The sequence below is a fragment of the Ursus arctos genome, unplaced genomic scaffold, assembly GCF_023065955.2.
Source record: "Ursus arctos isolate Adak ecotype North America unplaced genomic scaffold, UrsArc2.0 scaffold_19, whole genome shotgun sequence".
Classification (NCBI taxonomy): domain Eukaryota; kingdom Metazoa; phylum Chordata; class Mammalia; order Carnivora; family Ursidae; genus Ursus; species Ursus arctos.
The window spans coordinates 33964823-33987378 of record NW_026622863.1 but is presented as its reverse complement, the minus strand read 5'-3'; the positions used below and the strand labels follow the sequence as shown (position 1 = coordinate 33987378).

General features: G+C 51.8%; 1 protein-coding gene across 2 annotated transcripts in view; it reads right to left on the bottom strand.

Moving 5' to 3' along the window:
- Positions 1–22556, bottom strand: part of PLCG2 (phospholipase C gamma 2) — a 140919-nt gene that overhangs the window by 79699 nt on the left and 38664 nt on the right. For both annotated transcript variants that reach the window (XM_026495308.4, XM_057314675.1), the window contains 3 exons: positions 7860–8003; positions 5710–5803; positions 4939–4986 (listed from right to left, as the gene is read on the bottom strand). In XM_026495308.4, coding sequence (XP_026351093.1) covers positions 4939–4986; positions 5710–5803; positions 7860–8003 — 286 coding nt within the window. The remainder of the gene's footprint in view (positions 1–4938; positions 4987–5709; positions 5804–7859; positions 8004–22556) is intronic.

Genomic DNA, 22556 nt, shown 5'->3' with positions numbered 1-22556 from the left:
CTAATTCCTGGATAAGAGACAACTAAACTCTAAAGGCTCAAAGATGGGGGTGAAATGACGGTTGCCTCTAAAAACCTAGCCAAGAGTTAGCTGTGTCTAGCACTGACACTTGGACTCAGTCTCCCCAGACCTGGAAATGTCATAAGAAAAGCTTCCCAAGCTAGAATGTTCCATTTGCTCAATGTTATGTCTAGGAACGAAAGGGAGGGTTTTCTTTCATCCAACAAACACTAGGAAGACCAAGCCAGCCAGACCCCTGACCTCAAGGAGCCCCCGTCAATGTGAGCAGCAACAGGAAGGTTAAGACTCAAGGAAAGCAGAGCATGTCTGCCCAGTGGGGGGCCGTGGAGTCCTGGCACAAGGCCAAGCATCCTACAGTGACCCCGAAAATGCTTCTCGTGAGGGTCACGTCCTATGTTCACTTTGAACATGATTCGGTGATAACGCGAACGAACATAAGGAAAAACCGGACATAAATTAAATGACAAGCAAAAGACAGCTTTTCAAACCAAATATCACATTCCCATTGGTTGATTTCTAACGTGGGCGCCGGCATCACTCTCCTGAGGAGCTGCAAGGGAGTGCAGACGTTCCTACAGTTTAACATGACGTGGAAACAGCGTAATCCTCTCCTCCGTCAGGGTGGCCGGGATGCAGCGATTTACTCCCCAAGAACGGGGCTGTGACTGTACAAAGGGGCAAGCTTCCCACTACCTCCTTGGCCAGGTGATCCAGGGTGACATCGCCACGGACAAGCCCTGCAGAGAACACGCAGCCCTCCATGGGACGACAGGAGGAAGCAGCCCTTCACCTCTGTGATGTTCTTCCCAAAGACCCACCACCTCAGCCTACCCATCACTCCAGCCTCTTCGTGACAAAAATGTCAGACCAACACGATCTAAGGGAGATTCTAGAAGATACCTGGATGCATTCCTCACACCCGTCAAGGTCGTCAGGAAAGACGGAGAAACTGTCCCAACCCAGAGACCAAGGAGCAGAACAACGCAGTGTTACGGGGGGTCGGGGGTTAGATCTGCGACCGGGAAGAGCGCTTCGGTGGGGAAATAGTGAGGTCTAAATCAAGTCCAGGGTTCAGTTCAGGGTCCTGTGCCAATGCTGGCTCCTCAGTCTCCAGAAACACGACACGGTAATGCACGAGGGGAGCAGGAGAGAAAGCCAGGCAGAGGGGTATTTGGGGATTCCCCGTATTATCTTCGCAAATTTCTCTAAATGTAAAGTTATCCCCAAACTTAGAGGTTAAAGAATGGGGGGGGGGATCCTATGTGTAATTAGATTTTAATGAAGTAAAATAAACAAGTAAAAAGCAAAGCTGACGGTGGAAATCTAGTGAACACCTGCAGCCGGGGTTAGGGGTGCTTACCGTTTAACATCACATTTATCCAGATTCTCTCTAGTTTTCAGAATTTATAAAATTTTCTATAATGAACACGAATTACTTTTATATTTTTTAAAAAATCCATGTGCATTTTTTCAAAAGGTAATGCTAAAGGAAAGCATAATGCAGAATAGAATGAATAAAAAAATAAAAGGTTATATAGTTCCTAGTCCAGAGTCGGCACTTGGAAGTTGATAAGGACTAAAATCGTAAGGTGAAATTTTAAAATGGGCAAAGGAGGACCTGAACATTTTTCCAGAGAAGACAAATGGTAAAAAGCACGTGAAAAAATGCTCAACATTCCTAGCAATGAGGAAGATGCAAAACAAAACTAAAATGAGCTACGACTTCACACCCATTAAGGTGACTATTATTTGAAAGAAAGAGAGAAAGGGAGGGAGGGAGGAAAGAAGGCAGGCAGGCAGGCAGGGGCACACAAGCACTGGCAGGCAAGTGGGAAGGACGGAGCCCTGACGCACGGCTGCTGGGACTGGAAAGCGGCTGGCGCTGCGTCTGAGAGTGGAGCCGCCCTGCCACTGGATTCAGCAGGTCCACTTCTGGGTAACGTCCCCAAGAACTGAGAGCAGCAGACTGCACACCCGTGTTCACAGAACCACACTCACAACAGCCAGAAGGGGGAAGCCATCAAAGTGTCCATCAACAGATGGACGGATCGGCAACCCGTGGTCTCCACTACAGGGGAATATTACGAGCCTTGAAGAGGAGGGGGATTCTGACACCTGCTACAGGAACACAGATGAACAGCAACGACGCTGTCCTAAGTGAAACAAGCCAGTCACCCCAACACAGAGACGGCCTGACTCCACGCGTACAAGGTACCTAGCGCCATCACACTCCTGGGGATGGGACATAGGGCAGAGCTTCTCGGGGGTGGGGAAGGAGGAAATGGGGGGCACCGTTTATGGGGACAGGGTTTCAGCTGTGGGGCATGAAGAGTGCTCTGAAGAGGATGGCGGCGATGAACACACGACAGTATGAACGCACGTAATCTCACGGAGGCGTACCTTCAGATGGTAGGCTTTGTGCTGTGTCGTTGTGATCAAACGATCAAACTAATTAAGCAGTTCTCACTTACAGGCCGTGGGGGGTAGGCGGCGGGAGGGAAGGTTTCTGCCTTTTAGCGGCTTTCCCGAGTACAGGTTATAAAAGAAGAAAAGCAGCATCAAGTCATGATAGGTAAGTCTCCCACCCTGGAGCCACGCCTGGCAAGCCGGCTGCTGCAGACAAGCCCCGTAAATCAGCTTGGCCTCACTGTCCTCATGAAATAGATGCAAGGGTACTGAGCTCCCAGGTCTGCGAGCATTCCAGAAGCCTGCCCCAACTCCAGGAGCACGCAGCGTGCTCGGCACGCTGGCCGCTGCACGGCGACCTCTCAGCAAGGGGCAGAGGGTAGCAGCCGGCTCCGCAGTGAGACCAGGCGTGCCGGCCAAGGAAAGCACTGGGAGCCGGCGCCGCCCGCGCTGGGCCAGCTTCGAGCCCGCCGCCCGCTGCCGGAGTCTTTCCTTGGCTTCTGCCACTCCTTTGTTTTCCTTCGGGAAATGCCACCCGTCGTGGGCGACAGGAAGGGAGGGGAAACTGGCAGAGCAGAAGTCAGTTGCTCTTTCATTGGTACCTTGGTCAGAGTTCCTTTTGAAAAACTCCCTCCCGGCCTCCCAGAACCACAGGAAAGGTGGGATTTTCCACATGTTGACAGAGCCGCGGGGCTCTGCCCGCTGGGAGGAAGGTCGGGGAGAGCGAACGGGAAGCAAGGAATGGGGACATCAAGTCCAGAAACAGACTTCCTCTCTGCTGAAGGTTCTGGACCGGCCAACAGAAAGATGGGTCTCTCTGGAGGAGATGCAGGAATCCATTCTGAGCAAGACAGTCAGGGGGAGGCTGCCTTGACAAGACGGAGAGGCTGACTTCCAAACCAAATCAACCACCCTGTACCACCCGTGCATGGAGAGAGGGCCGAAGAGGGCTCCATTTGTCATCCCCGCGCCAACCTCAACAATGAATCACCCCTAAGCCATACAGAAAGGAAACACCAAGGAGGCCCCACCTTGGAGGCTGAAAGAGACCAGTGTGAACAAAACCCTCCAACGTGGGGACCTCCCCAGACCCACTTCCGTAACCCTGGAGCGCAGCCCGGTGGGGGACCACACGGTGAATGCTGGGCAGGTGGAGGAGGGAGGGAGGGCGGGGGGACAAGGAACACAGAGTACACTTCCGGACGACCTAACAACGTTACTGAACATTGCACCACTGGTGGGGGCTGCTTCTCCATCACCCCATCGGGCGGCGTACGTGGGAGAAGGCACGGCGGCACACGCCCGAACTCTGAGATAGCAGCTGATGCAGGATGCTGGCCTGACACCCATCAGGGATGGAAAGGGACACCAGGGGAGAGCTGGAGAGGTTAGCTGGGACCTCACACACCATGCTGACAGATCTTAACAGGTAATGGAAGGAAGGAAAATCATTCAAAAATTTTTAAGAAGGTCTTATGCGAGGCTAAAATGGTACCATAATTTCGAGCGCTGGGCACGAGCACTGTGCATGGCATGCTGAGTGCTCGATAAATGGGAGGTTTCATCATTACGTTATTAATAATAACTGAATCATAACCTAAAAAAAGTGGACGAGACAATGTTCAACCTCACTCATAAATAAATGTAAATTTAAGCAAATATCTGCTGTTACCTTTCACCCATCAGATCACCAGAAGTCTGGTGATACAGGGCGTAGGGAAAGGCGTGCCCTTTTGCACCACGGGGAGAAATACAAATGGGCACGACCTCTCTCAGAACGTTACACCCAGAACCACTTCGCTGCTGGGATCCCTCTTCCAGGACTCGATCCTGTTTGTCTCCTCCTCACACACACTTACAAACAGGGAGAACCCAAGGTTTCCAAGCAGCAGTATTCAGGATACTAACGGACTGGCAGCAACTCTACCTCCATCAAAAGGAAATAATTTCTCCTAAGGAAATTACGCCGCCACGTCTAAGGTCAAACCATGTTTGTTACCAAAACGTCTGGCACAGAGCAGTGCGTGTGCTGACAGGGAACCACTCCGAGATGCACCATCCGGGGAACACGTACACTGAATTACATGTTATCACATCGATCGTTTCCCCCGGCTCACGTCTGGCAGCCCGTCTAACTGTCCCAAGTCAACCTGTGTTCCTCCTCTATGGTCAACCTCTCTCCTGCCACGAAGTAAGGCAGGCGTGTGGCAATCTCGTGTCTCCCCAGGACACAGAAGGTGCTCGAATGTGAGGGCTTCAAGGATGAGGTCCACGCGACCCACGGCAGAGCAGCTGTCTCTGCAGATGGACTTGAACATCCACGAAGTGAGGCCCAGTCACCATCAGCCCCCAGCACTTGGGACGGCGTCTGGCACCTGGCCGGTCCAGCCAGACCGCATGAGGGCCTTTCCACACCACAAAACAGGCTCCGACTACCGCGGAAGATTCAAGAAAGAACATCAGAGGCCAATACGATCTGGAGAAAACCAGAGAAATATGAACGAATCTTACCTGTTTCTTCTGGTTTGATCCACTGAATAAATCTGCTTTCTCAGCCAACTGGGAAAAGAGTTGAGACAGACAGAGACAGACAGACAGACAGACAGAGACAGTTAGTCAACAGCTCCCATCTCAGCCAGTTCTATGTAATGGGGACGGAGGATACTAGAAACAAGAGCTTTCCGACATGCTAACTCAAGCAGCTTGGGAAGAAGCAGTTTTCTCCTGTGGTTGAGACGCCCTAGCTGAGCCAAGAGGCCCCCCCAGCTCGTAGAGGCGAGCACTCTTTAAACTGACAGTCCTCTCTGATGATGTTCATTATTCCCAAAAAAGCTGATGAGAAAAACGTGGGAATCAGAGGGTTTTAATCGAGGGGACAATCTTCCATGCACCAATCCCACGCGGACCTCCACGACACTGATCCTGAGCGGGTGGCAAATCCCGTACCTGTACTGGACTGTCCTTCGGTGAGTCAACTGAACCCCTTCTTAATCCTGTAAGAAGGAAGCCCTCGGTCCTCCCGTCAAACACCACCAATGCCTGTTTCTGTCTCGGTTTCGGTGCACTGCTCACCCCGCAGGCCAAGCACGGCCCAGCACCGAGAGAGGCTCTCTGGCGAGACGCGGGAGAGCCCACAGCCTCTACTGGGAACCTGATGCACGCAGGACCCTCCGTGAGCCTCCTAGATGAAACGCCCCATTTCCCCTTCCTTCGCTCACGCTGGCTAAAGGGAGGAGAATCAACGAATGTGGGAAGACAAGATAAAGAAGCAAGAGTCAATACCTCTCAATAATGGTGGGTGTGGAGGCGCTCATTGCTTCCTGGTGTAAGATTTTCAAGCCAGACAGCCACTTAGTCGCATCTTCTTTGGAGTCGGCTGGAGAGGTGAACACGAACGGCATGCTGTTACTGCCTGGGAAGACCTCTGCAGAGAGATCGGAGGCCCCGCGCCATCCCGGCCCCATACGGACGACAGGCATGGGAGGCGCCAGTGCTGGTTTCCGGTTTTGCACAGGGGCACCAAGAAGGCATCTCCTTCACACCTTCATGGCTCTAAGACCTGCTTTTTGTCCAAGACGAAGCCACATGCCCATGATGACCCGTCTACAGCAAGGGTAACAAATGGGACAATTTTTTCCCCCAACAGTTTTAGCTTTTATCCCTATACTAGTGAATAAGGTAGAGGGTCTGGGATAATTCCCACCATGATCCTGAGCCACCCTCAGCATTTCCCGTTTCTCGTCAAGGCCAGGGAGAGGGGAGAGAGGCAGCACCAAGCAGTGGGTAAGAGCTTGGCATCACTGACAAGTCCCACTGCACCACTTCGGGGCTGTGTGACATTCACCTGGTTCCTTAACCTCTCTGTGCCTCATGTCAGTAAAATGGAGCTAGCAATGCAGACACCTCTTTGAGTTTTAACCATCTCCTAAGAACCAGGTACCTTGTTTATCTGGACAAGAGCATGCCAAGATTGCTGCTCCCCCTTTTCCCACGGGGAGGGGGAGAAAATTGAGCTCAGAAGTGTTAGGAGACCTGTCCCAGAACCCATAAGTGGGAAGCTGGGATCTGAATCCAGGTCTTGGCCATCTCTCCACCGGACCTGAATTCTAGAGCTCCAAAACAAAGACCCCAGAGCGGAACAGAGCTGGCATCCTGGACTCCAAGACTCGCTTGGGCTCTCATGGTCTCCCTTCCCGGAACCTCCAGGCCTCAGCCTGCAGCAGGGCCAAGTGGACACAATTCAGAAGTTCATGGGCACAGGCCCCTCTCTCCTGCCCCATCTCTGCACCAACCACACACCATCAGTCAGATGTGCACTCATCATGGCCCACAGCCAGCTTGCTGACTCCCTCCTTTAAGCCCTCACACATGGAACATCCTCTCCCTGGACCGGCCTCCCTCTTTCATCCCAACTCCCACTGATGCCTCAAAACCCAATTTCAAAGTCACCTCCTCTGCAAAGACTTCCCTGAGATTGGCCCTCTGTTCTCCTACAGAGCCACAGTCCGGTCTTATCACGGTGTACTGAGCCCCTGAAAGGCAGCGACTGGTCTCACTCAGCCCCAGTGGCATCGAGGACAGCCCAGCACAGAGTCCGTGCTCAAAGCTGCGTGCCGAGCAGTGAGAAAGCAAATCAACGAGAGCTATTGGGCCCTAATTTAAATATCCCTGACACTGCTCAATTTCATTGTTCCCCCCCCCACTTGGGGCTACTTACAACGGGGTTTATTTTCTCTCTCATCACTCCCAATTGCACATACAGTTCTAAGTCAGTGAATTCGAGGACTGGACCTGAAGGTGGTGACAAGCTTCCGCCCCTGAGTCAAGTGCCTGGGCTTTCCCACAGCTCATCCTCTGGCCTCGCAGAAGCCCCTTTGGCTTTTGAGTGAATTCATAGGGATGGTTGGAAATCTCACCTCCAGATCGTGTGTCTGTGTGAGTGCCTACGTGCATGCACACGTATGTATCCGCGTGTGGCAAGTGCACTGTGTGTACGTGTGTGAGCGTGCAAGCGTCTGTGTAGGGGTGTGTGTGTGTGTGTGCGCGCACATATGTGTGAGATACAAGATTTCAGGGCAGTTTCTCCAGCTCAGTTGAATATACAGTACAGGCCAGGCTCCACTGGACGAAAACTATAACCTGCCTTCAGCTCTCCGCATGAGCCAAGCAGGCCCTTAACATAATGCGTACAACGTCCCAGTGAGGCCGGGTTACCATTGTTCCTGTTTCACAGCTGAGCAAACTGCAGCTCAGAGAGGTGGAGCAGCTTGCCCAAAGGCACACAGCCAAAAAGGGACAGGGTTAGAATTCAAAACCATGATGACCCCAAACACACATGAGGGGCGGGCAGGTGTGAGCCTTCTGCTGCTACAGAACATCGTAGGGAGAAGCCAGGCACAGGCAGGGAGAGGAGCGCAGGGAGGGGCACTCACCTGCCAAGCTGAGCGTGCTGAGAACAAACTGGGTGCCGTACAGGACGGTAAAGCAGCAGTCTTCCTTCTGGCGGACAGCTTTGGCACGCTCAAAGTCCTTGGAGTTCTTCCCTGGGCGGATTTCCTTGATTTCCATGATATCCACTACAAGGCAATGAAGACGGGCCCATCAGAAGCCAGAGTTCACTCCACCCGCGCACGCAGCCACAGGCCGGCCCTGCACACGCACCGCCCGGCGTCTTCACTCCCCGGCCCCTCAGCCCCGTCCAGACTGCAGGACTGCGTGCGAGTCGGTACAAAGCTTGCTGTTCTAAGCTATTAAGTACTGGGAGAGTGGTATAGAAACAGGAGAAAATCTATCCTTTCTACAGCCCCGCCTGCTGGAGGACTCCAACCCACTCTTAGCCAAACCGGGCCAGGATGGCCACCTGACCCAAGGGAGACCCCGGCCACCGCAGATGGCCGCCTGACCCAGAGACGACCCCTCCCCCTCCCCCACAGGATGGCCGCCTGATCCAGGGGTGACCTCCCCGTGCAACATATGGCCGCCTGACCCAAGGGAGATCTCCCTCCCTGCCATAGGATGACCATGGACTGTCAAGAAGAATCAAGTTCGACCAGTACCTTCCTCCCCTTTGTCTGTCAAAACAGCACCTTTCCTGGAATGGACCCATGCTACGTGCTTCAGAGGAAGCTGATCTGCCTCCCCTCACCACCGACCACCACAAGTCGGGGGGCCCCAAGGGTCCTAGGAGTGACCAAGGTGCCCCACCCTGGGGCAACGTGACTGGTTCAGGGACGAGCACAAGGCCCACCAGCATCCTCCTGGCACTTTTTTGGCCAGAGATATTTATAAAATTTCTCTTGCTACTGCTGCCTGGTTGATAAAACAGGAGTGTGGAGGTAGCAGGGAGCATGCCGCCCGCCAGAGAGAAAGAAAAGATTGAGTTCAGATGTACTATCTGAACCCCTAGGTCCAGTTACACTGGAAGCCATTCCCGCCCGAGAAAACGCTACTTCCACGACACAACAAATTCTCTTTTTAGCTTTGGCTAGTGTGACCTGAGTTTCTATCACTTGCAACCCTGAGAGTCCTGGCATGTATATCTGAGTCCCTGCACTGAAGAGAGAAACAGGAAAAAAGGTGTCCCTGGAAATGGGAGGCGAGGGAGGGAGCTTGGACCTGGGGTGGTGGAAGCAGACAGGTGAAGGCATTTAGAGTCAGGGTTGAAACAGCAGGAAAGGTTCATGGCCCTTCACAGGTAGCAACAGGAGTGGGGGTGCAGTGAATGCAATTAGGAGGGAGAGGGATGGAATGAACTGGAAGCTCTCTACTTTCTTCCCATGGGTCTAGCCAGACCAAAAACAGCTTGGCAGACAGGAGACATGAAGGAATGTGAAAAAAGACTTTAAATGGGCACATCCGTTCTGCACCCTGTGTGTGGCAGTGTTTACACAATCCTACACACGAGAGAAAGCTCTGTACGCTTGACACCAAACCAAACCTGAGTACACGTAAAAAATGGTGAAAACCAATTCAGGTCTGTAATTTATTTTATTTTTCAAAGATCTGAGAGAGAGAGAGAGAGAATGGGCACGGGAGCACGAATGGGGGGAGGTGTGAGTGCAATGGGAGAGGGAGAAGCAGACTCCCCACCAAGCAGGGAGCCCCACACAGGGTTTGATCCCAGGACTCCAAGATCATGACCTAAGCCGAAGGCAGACCCTCAACTGACTGAGCCACCCAAGCGCCCCTCAGGTCTGTATTTTAATCACACTGTACCAGTGTCAGCGTCCTGGGTTTGGTGACTGGGAAAGAAAGATGTTATCACTGGGGGAAGTCGGATGAACGGTACACAGAAATCCTGTACTATTTCTGCAACGTTCACCTGAGTCTAAAACTGTTGCAAATCAGAAAGTGTTAAAAACCACTTATCAACCGTGAGTGGGTCTTTTGTTTCGGGAGTGGGGGTGTCTCTAAACCCTGGTGGGGGAAGGTTGGGGGTGAGATCCCCATTCTTCACCCAACCCAGAAACCTGGAGTTGTTTCTCTTTACCCTCAAAAATAAACACCAAAACACAGACCCTTTGTGTGCACTGAAATTTACAGCCTTCTAGGAGGAAATTAGCATTGCTGATTTAACTGTTGAGGGCTCCTCTAAGAACATTAAAGGTGGTGAGGTTTGTTCTGGGATGTTACCCACCCAGCTCACTGGCAGTCAAGATGCTAGTAACTTGAAGCAAGTATTTTTTTTTTCCTATCAAGCTTAGCAGTGATTATCTACTATCCTCGTGCCCCATACAATATCTGTAGGCGAGAATCTCTGAATTGGCCTACTGTGAGTTTTTCTCCCTACAGCAAACTTACAATAAAAATCTGACACATGTACATAAAGAAAACATTTCATATATTGTAACATTGTCTTCAGGCAATTACCAGTTCTACTTTCTAAATTACTCTTGACTCGGTCAACTTCTCTCCATTCCCACGGCCAATGCCAAAATCCAAATCAATGAATCTCCTGCTTGGCCTCCTGAAGTAGCCAGAAGTTACCCCGAGAGCCATTCTTATGAAACTTATATCAGCTCATGTTGGGGCATCTGAGTGGCTCAGTCGGTTAAACGTCTGACTCTTGATTTCGGCTTGGGTCATGATCTCAGAGTCATGAGCTCGAGCCCTGCACCAGGCTCTGCCCTCAGCGGGGACCCTCTGCTTCCCTCTGTCCCTCTCCCCCCACCATGTGCATGCTCTAAAATAAATAAATCTTTAAAAAATAAAGAAGTAAATAAATAAATATGCTCATGGCCTTCCTGGGCTTCAAACCTTCTGACCGCACCCCAGTACTCTTAGGACTGAGAACCAAGGCCCAGTGTGGACCCCGCCAGCCCTACCTGGCCTGCACCCTCGGCCTCCGAGCTCCAGCCACGCAGTGAGCGGTCACCCCTGCCACAGAGCACCAGCACGTGCTGTTGCCTCGGATAGGAACGCTCTGGGCCTGGTTACCTCCGAGTTCCCCCTTCCAGTTTCAGCTCAACCACCACGGAACTCAGAGAAAACCCTCCAATTCCTGCTATCCTATGACCCAGCCCCTCTCCCCACAGCACTGAGCAGAGACCAGTGCCGGCAGGGGCGACTCGTGGGCTCGGAACCTTTTCCCTCGAAGGGGCTCCCTTCCTCAGCACCGTGTCCCGGCCCCTAGCACAGTGGCTGGTACACAGCGGAGTCCGACCAACAGTTGTTGAATGAGGAAGGGGGCAGAGCAACCGGGACAGAAGCCGGAGATGGACACAGAGATATGAACAAACACAGAGACCCCCAGACAGGACCAAGAGGGACAGAGACACCACACATGCCACCCAGGCGAGGAAGGAGAAAGACACAAACACGCACACATACCAAGTCAGAGAGGAAGAAGCGTGAGACATGGAAAGAGAACAAAAGAGAAACAGCCACGTTAGTGAGGCGAGGGGTCCCGCTTTCCCCTTCGGCGCCAGCAAGCACCCCTGCTTCGGAGCCAGGCCTGTCCCGGGAGAGGGCTGCAGACACCCCCGGCACCAGCAGGACCGGTCCCTCCATGACGTCATGCCGATCACACCCCCCTCCCTCCCCTACCCCCCAGGTAAGCGCAGCCTCACTCAAGATGCTCCTGGAGAGACTAGGCCTCCTGCAGGGGCTGCCCTTGCTCCCTGTCATCAGTTGATTGGACTTGTGCCATCTCACCCGAGCGACTTCTCAACACTGCCTGCCTTCTCCACGTCGCCCGTGAAATGATTCGTCCGGTTATCTTTGTAACTGGCCTGTAAAGCTCCTCACGCGCGCATCTGTGTGTAGGGGTGCGTCCTCCTCTAAGCCGCGGGAGAACAGGGATCCTGTCTGTCCCACTCGCTCACAACTGGAGCCTCACCGCCTCCTGCACCAGAGCCTGGCTCCCAGCAGAACTCGGGTACCGTGAATGAATGACTTAGCTTCTTATTTGGGAGATGGTCCCAGGAACACTGGTAGAGGAATGAGGACGGGAGACTGGCAAGGAAAAGAGCTGAGGAAGAGGCTGCTAGGTCGTCGAGCTGGCCCTCCGTGGGCACCTGGAGCCGACCCCACGGGGGCTCTGGGAGTGCTCGCCCCACCACGGAATGAGGGAACTGGCTATTTATTCCCAAACCCCATGTGCTGTGGGTCGAGGGCTGTTTCTGGGGCCTGCCTCCCCCAGCCCTCAAGCAGAGGGTGGCAGCGTTCACACCAAGCTGGCCTCGATGTGCAGAAGTCGACGCTACAGCAGGCAGAATCCGCCCGAGGCGGCCTCTGCTACATCGGGGACTCGATACGGAAGTTTCCGTGCCACCCCCATGGGACACAGGGATCGGTATGTTGGAGGGGTCAAAGGTCCGGTATGTATTTCAGGCACAGTAGTGAAGGATGTGGTCACGTCTCAGTCACTGCAGAGAACAGCTTCTCTGGGCTCCCCCCACGGAGACAGGACAAGCTGTCACTGCCCCCGTGCGTTCTGTACCCCCAAAGGTATCCTGGCTCAGCAGGTGGTTCTGGGACTATAGATAACGTGCTGTGGTTTCAGAGAACAGCCATATCAAGATGTATGCACGTGCCATACAGTTCATGCATTTCAAGCGTACAATTCCATAGCTTCTAATATGTTTACAGACCTGTGCAAACCGCCACCGTCAATTTAAGACCGTCTTCATGACCACAAATAGACACCCATACCCTGTAGCCATCACTCCCCGTTCCCCTTCTGTCCCCACACCAGCCCCCCGCAACCACGAACCTACTTTCAGTCTCTACAGATCTGCCTTTTCTGGACACTTTATCTAAAGGGAATCACACAATACATGGTCTTTTGTGTCGGGCTTCTCTCAGTTAGTATAAAATCAAGGTTCCTCCGTGTCTTAGCAGGGACTTCGTTCGTCTCTATGGATGAGTAATACTCTGGTACAGATAGACCACACTTCAATTTTTTATCCAGTCTCCTGCTGATGGACATTTTTAGATTGTGTCCACCTTTCGGCTACTGGAAATAGTGAGGCCATGAACCCTCACATACAAGTTTCTGCTTGAACACCCGTTTTCAGTTCTCTCGGGTATCTCCCAGGAGTGGAGAGCACACTCCTGAGTCCATGCTCTCGGGGCTGCAGGCCTTGTAATTGTGAGGTGCCTCCATCAAGCTGTGGGGCTTGTCTGGCCACCAGTGCAGACCAGGGATGACATTCATGCACAGGTGGAAAGTCAGCTGTGGGTGGGCCTGTGGCTGGGGCCTCCATGGAAAAGGGGTGCTGGAGACACCACCAAGCTTTCTGCAGCTATTGCTACTACTTTCCAGGACTCCTGAGCAAGGAGGGCCCGGCTCCAGGGGAACCAGAGGGCTGCCTGCTATCCAGCACCCCCTTGGTTACCCGGAGCCCCAAGAAAGCAGGAAGGAAATCCCTCGCCAGCAAGGGTGGTTTTCTATTTGGTAATCAGCAAAGCCTGACGGGCCTGTGGTTGACACGCACTTGATCTCGCATCACACAGGGGCACCTTCCTGAAGGATGATCCCATTGCCCATGGGGTGCAGAGCAGCAATGGGGGTCAGGCCTCCTGCACTCAACTAGGTCAATCCCAAATCATCTTTCTGGCCTGCAACTGGAAATAAAATCCTAGTGCCGGGATTGCAAACTTGCCACCCAAGTCATGGGAAGTGTGTGTCTGGTGACCAATGATGGACTCTGGAAACTGCAGGCCTGGGCTCGAATCCCAGCTTCTCACAGGTGCTTCTGGGAGGAATTCACCTCTCTGGGCCTCCACTTCCTCATCTGAGCAGAAGGAGCAAGAAGAGTCTTCTCACACAGTGCTCTTCGAGGATTAAGGAGTGCGTGCGTGCGTATTACAACAGTGCCTCGTAATTATGACTAATAAAGATGTAGTCGCTTGTAGGTGCTTGTTAGCTCTTATTTTTAAAATTATTAATGCAACTGAATAAAGCCAGACTCATATAAGGTGTAAGAAAAAAACCACAGTCTCTTCATTTATCGGTTGTGGAAACTAAAGACGCAGATCCATCCATATGTATTGATGTGGAAAAAAAATCCACACCACCTTATGTAAAGAGGGTACTGTGTCTGCACGTGTATGCACGCGTGTTCACATGTACAAACGTGTGTACATACATATCGTGCACAGGGGTCTATCACTCAATTTCTAACTAAATATCCACTCTAACTTGCAAATATATATATATTTTTTTTTTACACAAAACATACTACTCCCATTACACCTGCTGTAGGACGTCCATGCACAGGCACCGATGAAAATACTGGGCGTATCAGTCTGCGACAGGAGAGGACCAAGTCCAGCACTCCTGATGCTGCAAATCACCGTGCATCCAACCCAGCGTCCTGCCCACCCCAGGAAGTCCTGCCTGAGTCCTAGCATTTACTCCTGCCAAGCAGACTACCAGAGTCCTATTTAGATAACGTCTCTAGTGTTCTTAACAGATTAGTTTACTGTCATTTCCATTAAGTTACAAAGTAAAGGACAGGGGGGAGAAAATGAAACTTCACAACCAACACTACATAGTCCCCTCTGTACGGTTTCCAAACATGCCCCGTATCAAGTTCATTAAAGCATCAAATAATTAGGTATTTGTGCTTTGTATTCATGCAAAAAATATCTGATGGATTGGCCTCCAAGTGTTTAAGAGTATTAAGCAACACTGGGGTTGGCTTTTTTTCAGTTGGTAACGCATCACCATTTATATCCACGTAATAGGACATACTATACGGCTAGCCAAAAAAAAAAAAAAAATGCTCTCCCTCATGTTTCCAAATGCATTAGACTCGGCTAAAGAGGGATGCCTATGTTTGTACATTGTATACTTGTGTGTGCAAAAGCAGGAGACAAGGCAGGAAAAAAAGTGCACCAATTTGCTGACAATGAGGGTTACTGGTAGGAAGGATGACGAGCAAATGGTGGGCTTGATCTGCTTTGGTTAGAATTTTTCGCCAAAGGCACATAGTCATTAAGATGACCGACTTTATTTTCAAACTAGGCTCTGGTGACCAGAGCTCAGGCCATGCGCGCTCCTGCGGTGGGGCTCAGCAGCCGTGTTTCCTGCTTGAAGAAGTGAGATAACACAGCCACAGAAGTGAGGCCTCATCTCTGCACAAACTCGGCTTCCCAGCATCACCTCGGGCCTTCCCCAGGTCCGGACACCCTCCCGCTGCCCTCCCCACCCATCACCTGCAGACACACGCTTGGGGTTTCCAGCCTCCTCCCACTCCCCCGCCTGACTCCACCACCCCCTTTGCTGGCTGTCCCCATGACCCCATTCTTCAAACCCTGCTCCTTTTCTGGGCCACTCTCAAGCTGCCCCCTGCTCCTGGAACATCCTCCCACCTTCACACCAGGCACGCGGCCTTTCCCCTGCTTCCCACACTTGTGCTCAAGTGCTACCGTCTGCCAACAGGCTTCAAGCATCTTCAGGGAAGCTCCAGCCATAGTTTTTTAAACAATTTTATTTATTTATTTGACAGAGAGAGAGAGAGAGGGAGAGAGAGACAGCACGAACAGGGGGAGCAGCAGGCAGAGGGAGAGGCAGGCTTCCTGTTGAGCAGGGAGCCCGATGCAGGACTCGATCCCAGCACCCTGGGATCATGACCTGATCTGAAGTCAGACGCTCAACCAGCTGAGCTACCCAGGTGCCCCTCCAGCCATATTTAAGGGGAAAAGAAGAGCACTGAGCCTTGACACCTTCGCACACATATCCCCACCCCCCGTCCATGCGTCTGCCATTCAATCAGCCAGGCCGTTACCAAGTGTCGCGCTGAGGAAGTGCCAGGGAAGCACACAGACACGGTCCCCACCCTCAGAAGCCCGGAGAGGACAGACCCTCTCCAAACCAGCACATGAACACGTAAGCCTCCAACCACACCGAACACCTCAAAGGAGAGGAACAAAGTCTACACCGGGGCTTCTCCCCAGCTAGGGGAAGAGAGGCTTTTCTGAGGGTGTGCATCTTGGCAGAGCTCTGAAGGCTGGAGGTAACCCGGTGAGGGGGGTAGAAAGCCCTGCAGGGGTCCCGGAGCTGGGGCAAGTCGCCCCAACGGCGCCTGGGAGCTTGGGCAGACCATCTCCCTTCTCCGCTCTTTCCCCACCTGCACCGACCGTGACGGCAGTCGCTCCCTCACTGAGCGGCTCTGCCAACGAAGTGAAATTACATGAACAGGAACCCCGTGGCCCCAGGAGGTCTCAGTCAAGGCTAACTTGGCTGCTGGGATGCACATTCTTGCACACCACCCTCCAACAACACCTTCCCCGACGCTGGCGGCTCCAGTTTGTCTCAGGGGTGCTGGGTCTCAGTGAAAGGCTCTGCTTTACAAAAGCAAGGGTGTTGGCCTGTTGCACATACGTGACGGCATCTAACCTGAAAGCTAGATGGGCAAGTGAGATGCACTGCAAAATACACAGTCTGAACACGGTCAGTGTGGGAGAGGAGAAAGAGCCCAACTTCAGAAGAACCTAGCAGACATGCGCTTAAAACCCAGCTTGGGATGGGCGTCTTTATTCTGGCTTAGCCACTACTTTGTCATCTGTAAAATGGGAATGAATATCCATCCCACAGGCAGACATACCTGGAAGAACTTGGTAAAATGTAAACTGTTTCATGAGCTTTAGATATTCAAGTCCTTTGAAAGCCTAGGGATTGGGGGGGGGGGGTAGTGAAGGAGACTGTCCTCATCTTCTTTGTTAAAAAGGGAACAATTTTTGAGACTGTGCTGATCTCCAGTGGGGAATATGCCAGCCTTGCGCTTCTATTAGGAGGTTCTGGAATACCAGCACCCAACCGATGAGGTAGCTGTTCCTGCCGTGCTCTGTACTCACCCAGAAATGCTAGATGAACTGTTCTCTAGATGTTGCAGAGTTTTAAGTGGTACTGGAGAAACGGGCTGAGCTTCTCTTCCCTCCAGGGACCCCTTCTCCCCAGGGGAGCAGGGAACACCCCCTAACAGGAGTCTAGAAGAAGGAACTGGGCATGCGCAGCTTAGCCTCCGTGTCCAATCTGTCCCCCAAGAGCCACATGCCCTGCCCTGCTCCCTGGTGCTCGGAGGGGGCTCCTCTCATAGGCCCATGGGTGTCCACCAGTGACAGAGACAGAGTGAGCAGGGCAGGGCTCTGTGACGGATTCTGAGCCAGACTCCCCAGCAGGCGCAAACAGAGCAGACCTTCCTGTTGCTGTGTATCCGTTACCCGGGTTTCTCAACTGTTTCCAAATTCAGGAGACGACGAGAAGAGAGGAGCTTTATGCACTGGCCAGCTAAAACCCCCAACACCGACCATCACCGTCTTTCGATATTCACTGTTCTGGGGTTACTGGGCTGGGATGTGTTCTCCCTCCTGCTGGAAACTCAATGGGAGTAACCCCATCACGGCATACGGGGGCGGGCCTTAAACGGTCTCCACACTTTGTTAGGTCTTAATTGTGATGTCTTTTAACATAAATTGAAAAAAATACACATCTAGCTCCTCTAAACTTGAGAATCAAAGTTCCTTTTCTGTAAATTTAAGTTAAAACCAATGAGTCCATTTCAAAATATGTATTAGTTACAGAACAAGTGGAGTGTAGACGGAACAAAAATCACTAAGACATTACGGAAGGGCTCATCACCTTCCACACGGCCTGTGGAACCTTTCATGTCCTCTGCTTTAAACCAGCATTCTTTATCAAAATTGCACAGAAGGCCCTCATGGGACAAAGACCATATATAGATCCCACCACACCCCACCCCCACTGGACCAGTTTTTGATTCGGGTGGGGTGGTTTTTTTGTTTTTTGGAGCCATCTGTGCTTCTGACATTCTTTCTGAAATGTCATTTGTTTATCAACTTTATGAAGTTTGCCCTATCTGCATAGTGCTGGCACTATTTTGTCTAATATCAGTCTTTAAATCAACTCGCCTTTTTTCAACTGCATATATGTGTGTGTGTGTGTGTGTGTTTAAGGAGTTTACTTTTCATAAAATATATATATAATAGATTATAATTCTATACAAATTATAAATATATAAATAAATATATATAAGTAGTTTATTTTTGGTAAAATATATATAAGACATGTTATATACAAATTATAAATATATAAATAAATATATATATTTAAGGAGTTTACCTTTGGTAAAATATATACAATATATAGATTATAAATATATACAAATTATAAATATATAAATAAATATACATATTTAAGGAGTTCACCTTTGGTAAAATATATAATTACAAATATATACAAATTATAAATACATAAATCTATATATGCATAGATTTATGTATTTATTTAGTTAGTTATTTAAGGAGTTTCTCTTTGGTAAAAAGAAAACCAGTCCCACCCACCATACGTAACAGGAATTGTACAACACAGAGACAGTGAAAATAGAACATGATTAAATTCTGCCTAGAAATAGCTGATGCCACAGACCACACCCTCAGTGGGTTCGAGGGGACTGAGTGAGGCGGACTGAGCCGTGCCAGACTCACAGATGGAGACGGAAGTCACAGCAGTTGTGACCTCCTGGGGCAGCAGTTCAAGGAGCGGCCCAGATCTGATCTAGCCCTGGGGGCGGGGGGAGTGATCACAGAGGTGTGTCCTTACGTGTCAATTTGAGCTCACACTCACCACTGTTCATGTACATTTTACCATATGCACACCTTCCATGTGGAGGTGGGTGTGGTTGTTAAGAGGGAACCCCAGGGATCCTTGTCTCGACTGTGGTGGCAGATACAAAGAGCGTACATATGTGATAAAATCATACAGAACTCCACATGCACGCACACGCGTGCACGCGCGCACGCACAGGACAAGCAAAACTGGGAAAACCTGAGTAAGATCGGGAGTGCACTGAAACGACGCCCATACGCTCACTGTGCTTGGCACACTAGAGTTTCGCAAGATGAGACCACTGGGAGAAACAGGGTAATGTCTACGTGGGATCTCTGTATCATTTCTTACAACTTTACGTGAATCTATCATTATCTCAATAAGTTGTTCAATTAAAAAATATAGCATATCCAAGAAAGGAAGAAAAAAACCCATGCTAATACCAAACGGATGTTCTCGATGCACTCAGGGAGACCCAAAGGGACCTGCGAAGGGACCTGCAAAGGGACCACCCTCCCACTGGTGATTCCGGTTCCCTGGGCCCGGTCTCCCCTGGGGGACACTGTCGAGAGACTTCCTCACCCCCTCCCAGCGGGCTACTTCTCCATCCTAGGAACTGACTCCGGGCTCGCCTTATGCCAGGATCCAGACTATTTCCAGCCAGGCCAGAAATAGATGTTCATGCAGCCCTCTGATAAGCCAGTCAGAAACCCAGAGGAAGTGGCCGGCAGGGGGCCTGGAGCCGGGCTGGGCTCTGGGGCCCACACATTCGCGAGGGCAGCGACGACAGCCAAGAACACGGTTTCTGTGAACGTCCGCCAGGAGTCTGCGCACAGCGCCCTGGGGGAGGGCAAACTCGGACCCTTCTCAGCAGTAACCACTCATTTCAACATGCCCTTCCCTAACCTCAGCCCAACGAGCAGCACTGCACGTAAACACAAGCTCACTCTTTCAGTCAGATGCTTTGTCCTTGTTTTTTTATAGGAAAGGGAAGGTTCTGAGAACACAGGCTATTCTGTTCAACTCCGAGAAAATTCTAGAAGTTGACTGGTGTTGAATCCTCCCATGGAAAATGCTGGTCCTCCTCTTCCTACCCACCTCTTGGCTTCAGAAGACACCAGAGAAGAGAAAAGGGAAGGGAAGCCACATTTACAGAAACATTTACTACAGCCAAGCAGGAGGCCAGGGATTCTGACACATGTGTGCTCACGTGAGGCCGAGATCGCCATCTGCATTCCAAAGATGAGGACACTGAGGCAGAGAGTCAGTGACTTTCCAAGGACACACGAGTCGAACCAGGATTTCAAACCCACCCGTCTTAGCTCCCAAGCCTGTCCTCTTTACCAGAACACAAGGAGGGATGAGTTCTTTTCGAGGGCAGACCCCGGCCTCCGCCCCCCGACTCAGACATCACCCTGGCCCAGCTGGGTCCTGCTGGAATCTTGCTCTCGGGATCATCCAGGCCAGGAAACCCTGACAGGCAGCGCTGGGGCTCTGACGGCTCCTGGTCTATCAAACACCAGGCAAGTGCTTGGTGTCCGTTAGCTGGGGATGCCTCCTGCAGCCCCAGGAGGTGAGTGGTCCCTGTTATCAGCCTGTCCGTGGAAGCTCCAGCAGGTTGGGTGAGCTGGGGGTCTGAACTGTACCCATCCGTCTGGATCCCGAGCTGGCATTCTCGAACACCACCCATGCCAGTCCCTGCACGGAGGCACTCACACGGACTGACCTACCAACTCTGCCGGCAGCAAATGGAGCCGTGCCAAGGTCAAGCCCAGGGTAGAAGCACCTGATTTGGACAGAGAACAGACCAGACCCTCCTTACGAAGTATTTATTAGGTGCCAGAGCTGACTTCACCGTCTCCTCACTCTTCCTGCCAACCTTGGGAACAAATCCCCATTTTCCAGAGTTGGCTCAGGAAACTGAAGTCATTCCCTCGGCCACCTGCCTGGGCCTTGATGCCAAAGACAGCAGGGCAGTGACGCACGGGCGTCTCACAGAGAGAGCGAGCTGTGGGCAAGGTGGCCCAGCTCTTTCCCCTTCCTTTTTCCATTGTCGAGAGAGCTGTCCCACAACAGCCTCTTGGAAAACCCTGGGGTGAACAGGCTAGAATCCGGCTGAAGGTGGATCCTTTGCTTTGAAGCCAAGTCTCAGCTGATAGAGATGCCAGGAGTGTTCAGGGCTCCCAATGCCAGAGTCAGTCATTAGATAAGACAGGCAGAAATACCTTTCCACCTTGTTAATGATCAACAGGACAGGCTGGGGGTTTCCAGATGCCTCCCACAGTGCTAGGCCCTCCCGCTTCACCAGCGGGGACTGGGCCATGTGGGCCAGAACACTGGCTCAGGACCCTCGCCACTGACTGACAGACACGGGTCAGGGGGAAGGGCTCAGAGGGACATGGGCAGACTGCAAGAGAAGGCCCTGGTCTTCCAGAAGGCCCTCCCAGTGCCCCAGGGTGAATGCACCACACACCCAGTCACGGCCCACCTGGCCCTCTGCCCTAGAAACCCTTTCTCGGAGAGGTGAAGCCCTCATTCTTTAAAGGGGTGATCTCATCCTGGGTCCAGAAGCCTTCATGGGGTCCCTGAACTCCAAACATGGGGCTTCCCTGCTTCGTGCTCTTTGCCAGGAAGGAGCAGCTTCTCCGAGGAATCCAAGAGCAGGAAAGAGCACTCATCTCAGCTCAAGGCCCAGCTCAAATGCCCCTACTCTGGAGGACTTGCCTTCCTCTTCTCAACTTCCCCTTTCCTGCTTCTCACTCACTGTAATTACTTATTGCTCCGTGTTAGTGGTGCGGCCCAGTACCACGCGAGCTGGTATGCAAGCCTCAGTTACCTATGGCTAACAGGGCACTCCCAGCTCCCCCCATTCCCGTGTTCCCCCCTCCCCCGCCCAAACCCAAGGCAAGAGAGCTGGCCTGTCTCACTCCTCAGCTTTGCAGGAACCGGTCTGGCCCTCCCTATGCCACCAGGCAACTCACTGTCAGCCCGCTCACTGAAGTTTGTCTAAAATGCCAAATTCTGCTCAAAAAAGGAAAAGAAGAGCATGCATTAGAAGATATGCCTTTACCTTCTGTTGTTTAACCTGAGGATTATTCCTGAAATGTGGCTACTGTGGGGAGTGGGACCCAAGAGAGGGTTGCTGACTGCGTCCACCACCATAATAACAGCTACTATCCCCCAAGTGTTTGCAGAGTGGGCATGGAGAGAAGGTGTTACATGCATTTCCTCACTGGCCCTTCATATATTATTATTATTATTATTATTATTATTATTATTATTATTATTATTATCATTCCCACTGAACAGAGGAGAAGACTGAGGTCGCCAGACTATAAAACCCACAGCTGGTAAGTGCCTCCAAGCCCAATGGTGGGGCTCGAGTGGTTTGAGCAAGAAGGTGGCCTGCAGAAGCTGATCCCTTCTGCTGGGGTCAGAGAAGGGCCTTGCTGCCCCTGCTTTGCCTTTGCAAATGAGTCTTCACTGTGGTTAGCAAGCCAGCCCTTCATTTCCCCACCAGGCTCAGTTTTGCAAACCAAGGTTGGGGGGTGGGGGGGGTGGCAGTTCCTGTTACAGTGAGCTAGGTGAGAGTCTTCCTTCCCTTTCAGAGAAGGCAGGATCGGGGCAAGAGGGTCCCCCGACCACTCCAGCCCAAGCAGGTCTGTCCTGAGTCCCCTCTGCACAAGGATCCAAGTCCAGCCCAGGGGATATGAACACTAGTCTGATTCCACGACCTGGGGCTGAAACCTACAACCTGCCTCCCCCTTTCCCAGCATTGGCCAGGGACTAAGCCTGGGCTCCAAACTAGAGCGTGGAGTCAGGCAGAGGTCTAACTCTCAGCCCCAACGTGAGGCAGCCACACCCCCTCTGGTTTCCATTTCCCCCTGTAAAATGGACACACAATAAAACTCGGGCTGGGCTCGTGGAGTAGAGGTGAGGATTTAGAGGGACAATAGTTCACATCAAGGAGCTGAGCAGAGTGCATTACACGAAGCTAGTGCAAATGCTTGCTACTATCACCCACAGATTAACACAGTCCTGGCAACGCCCATCC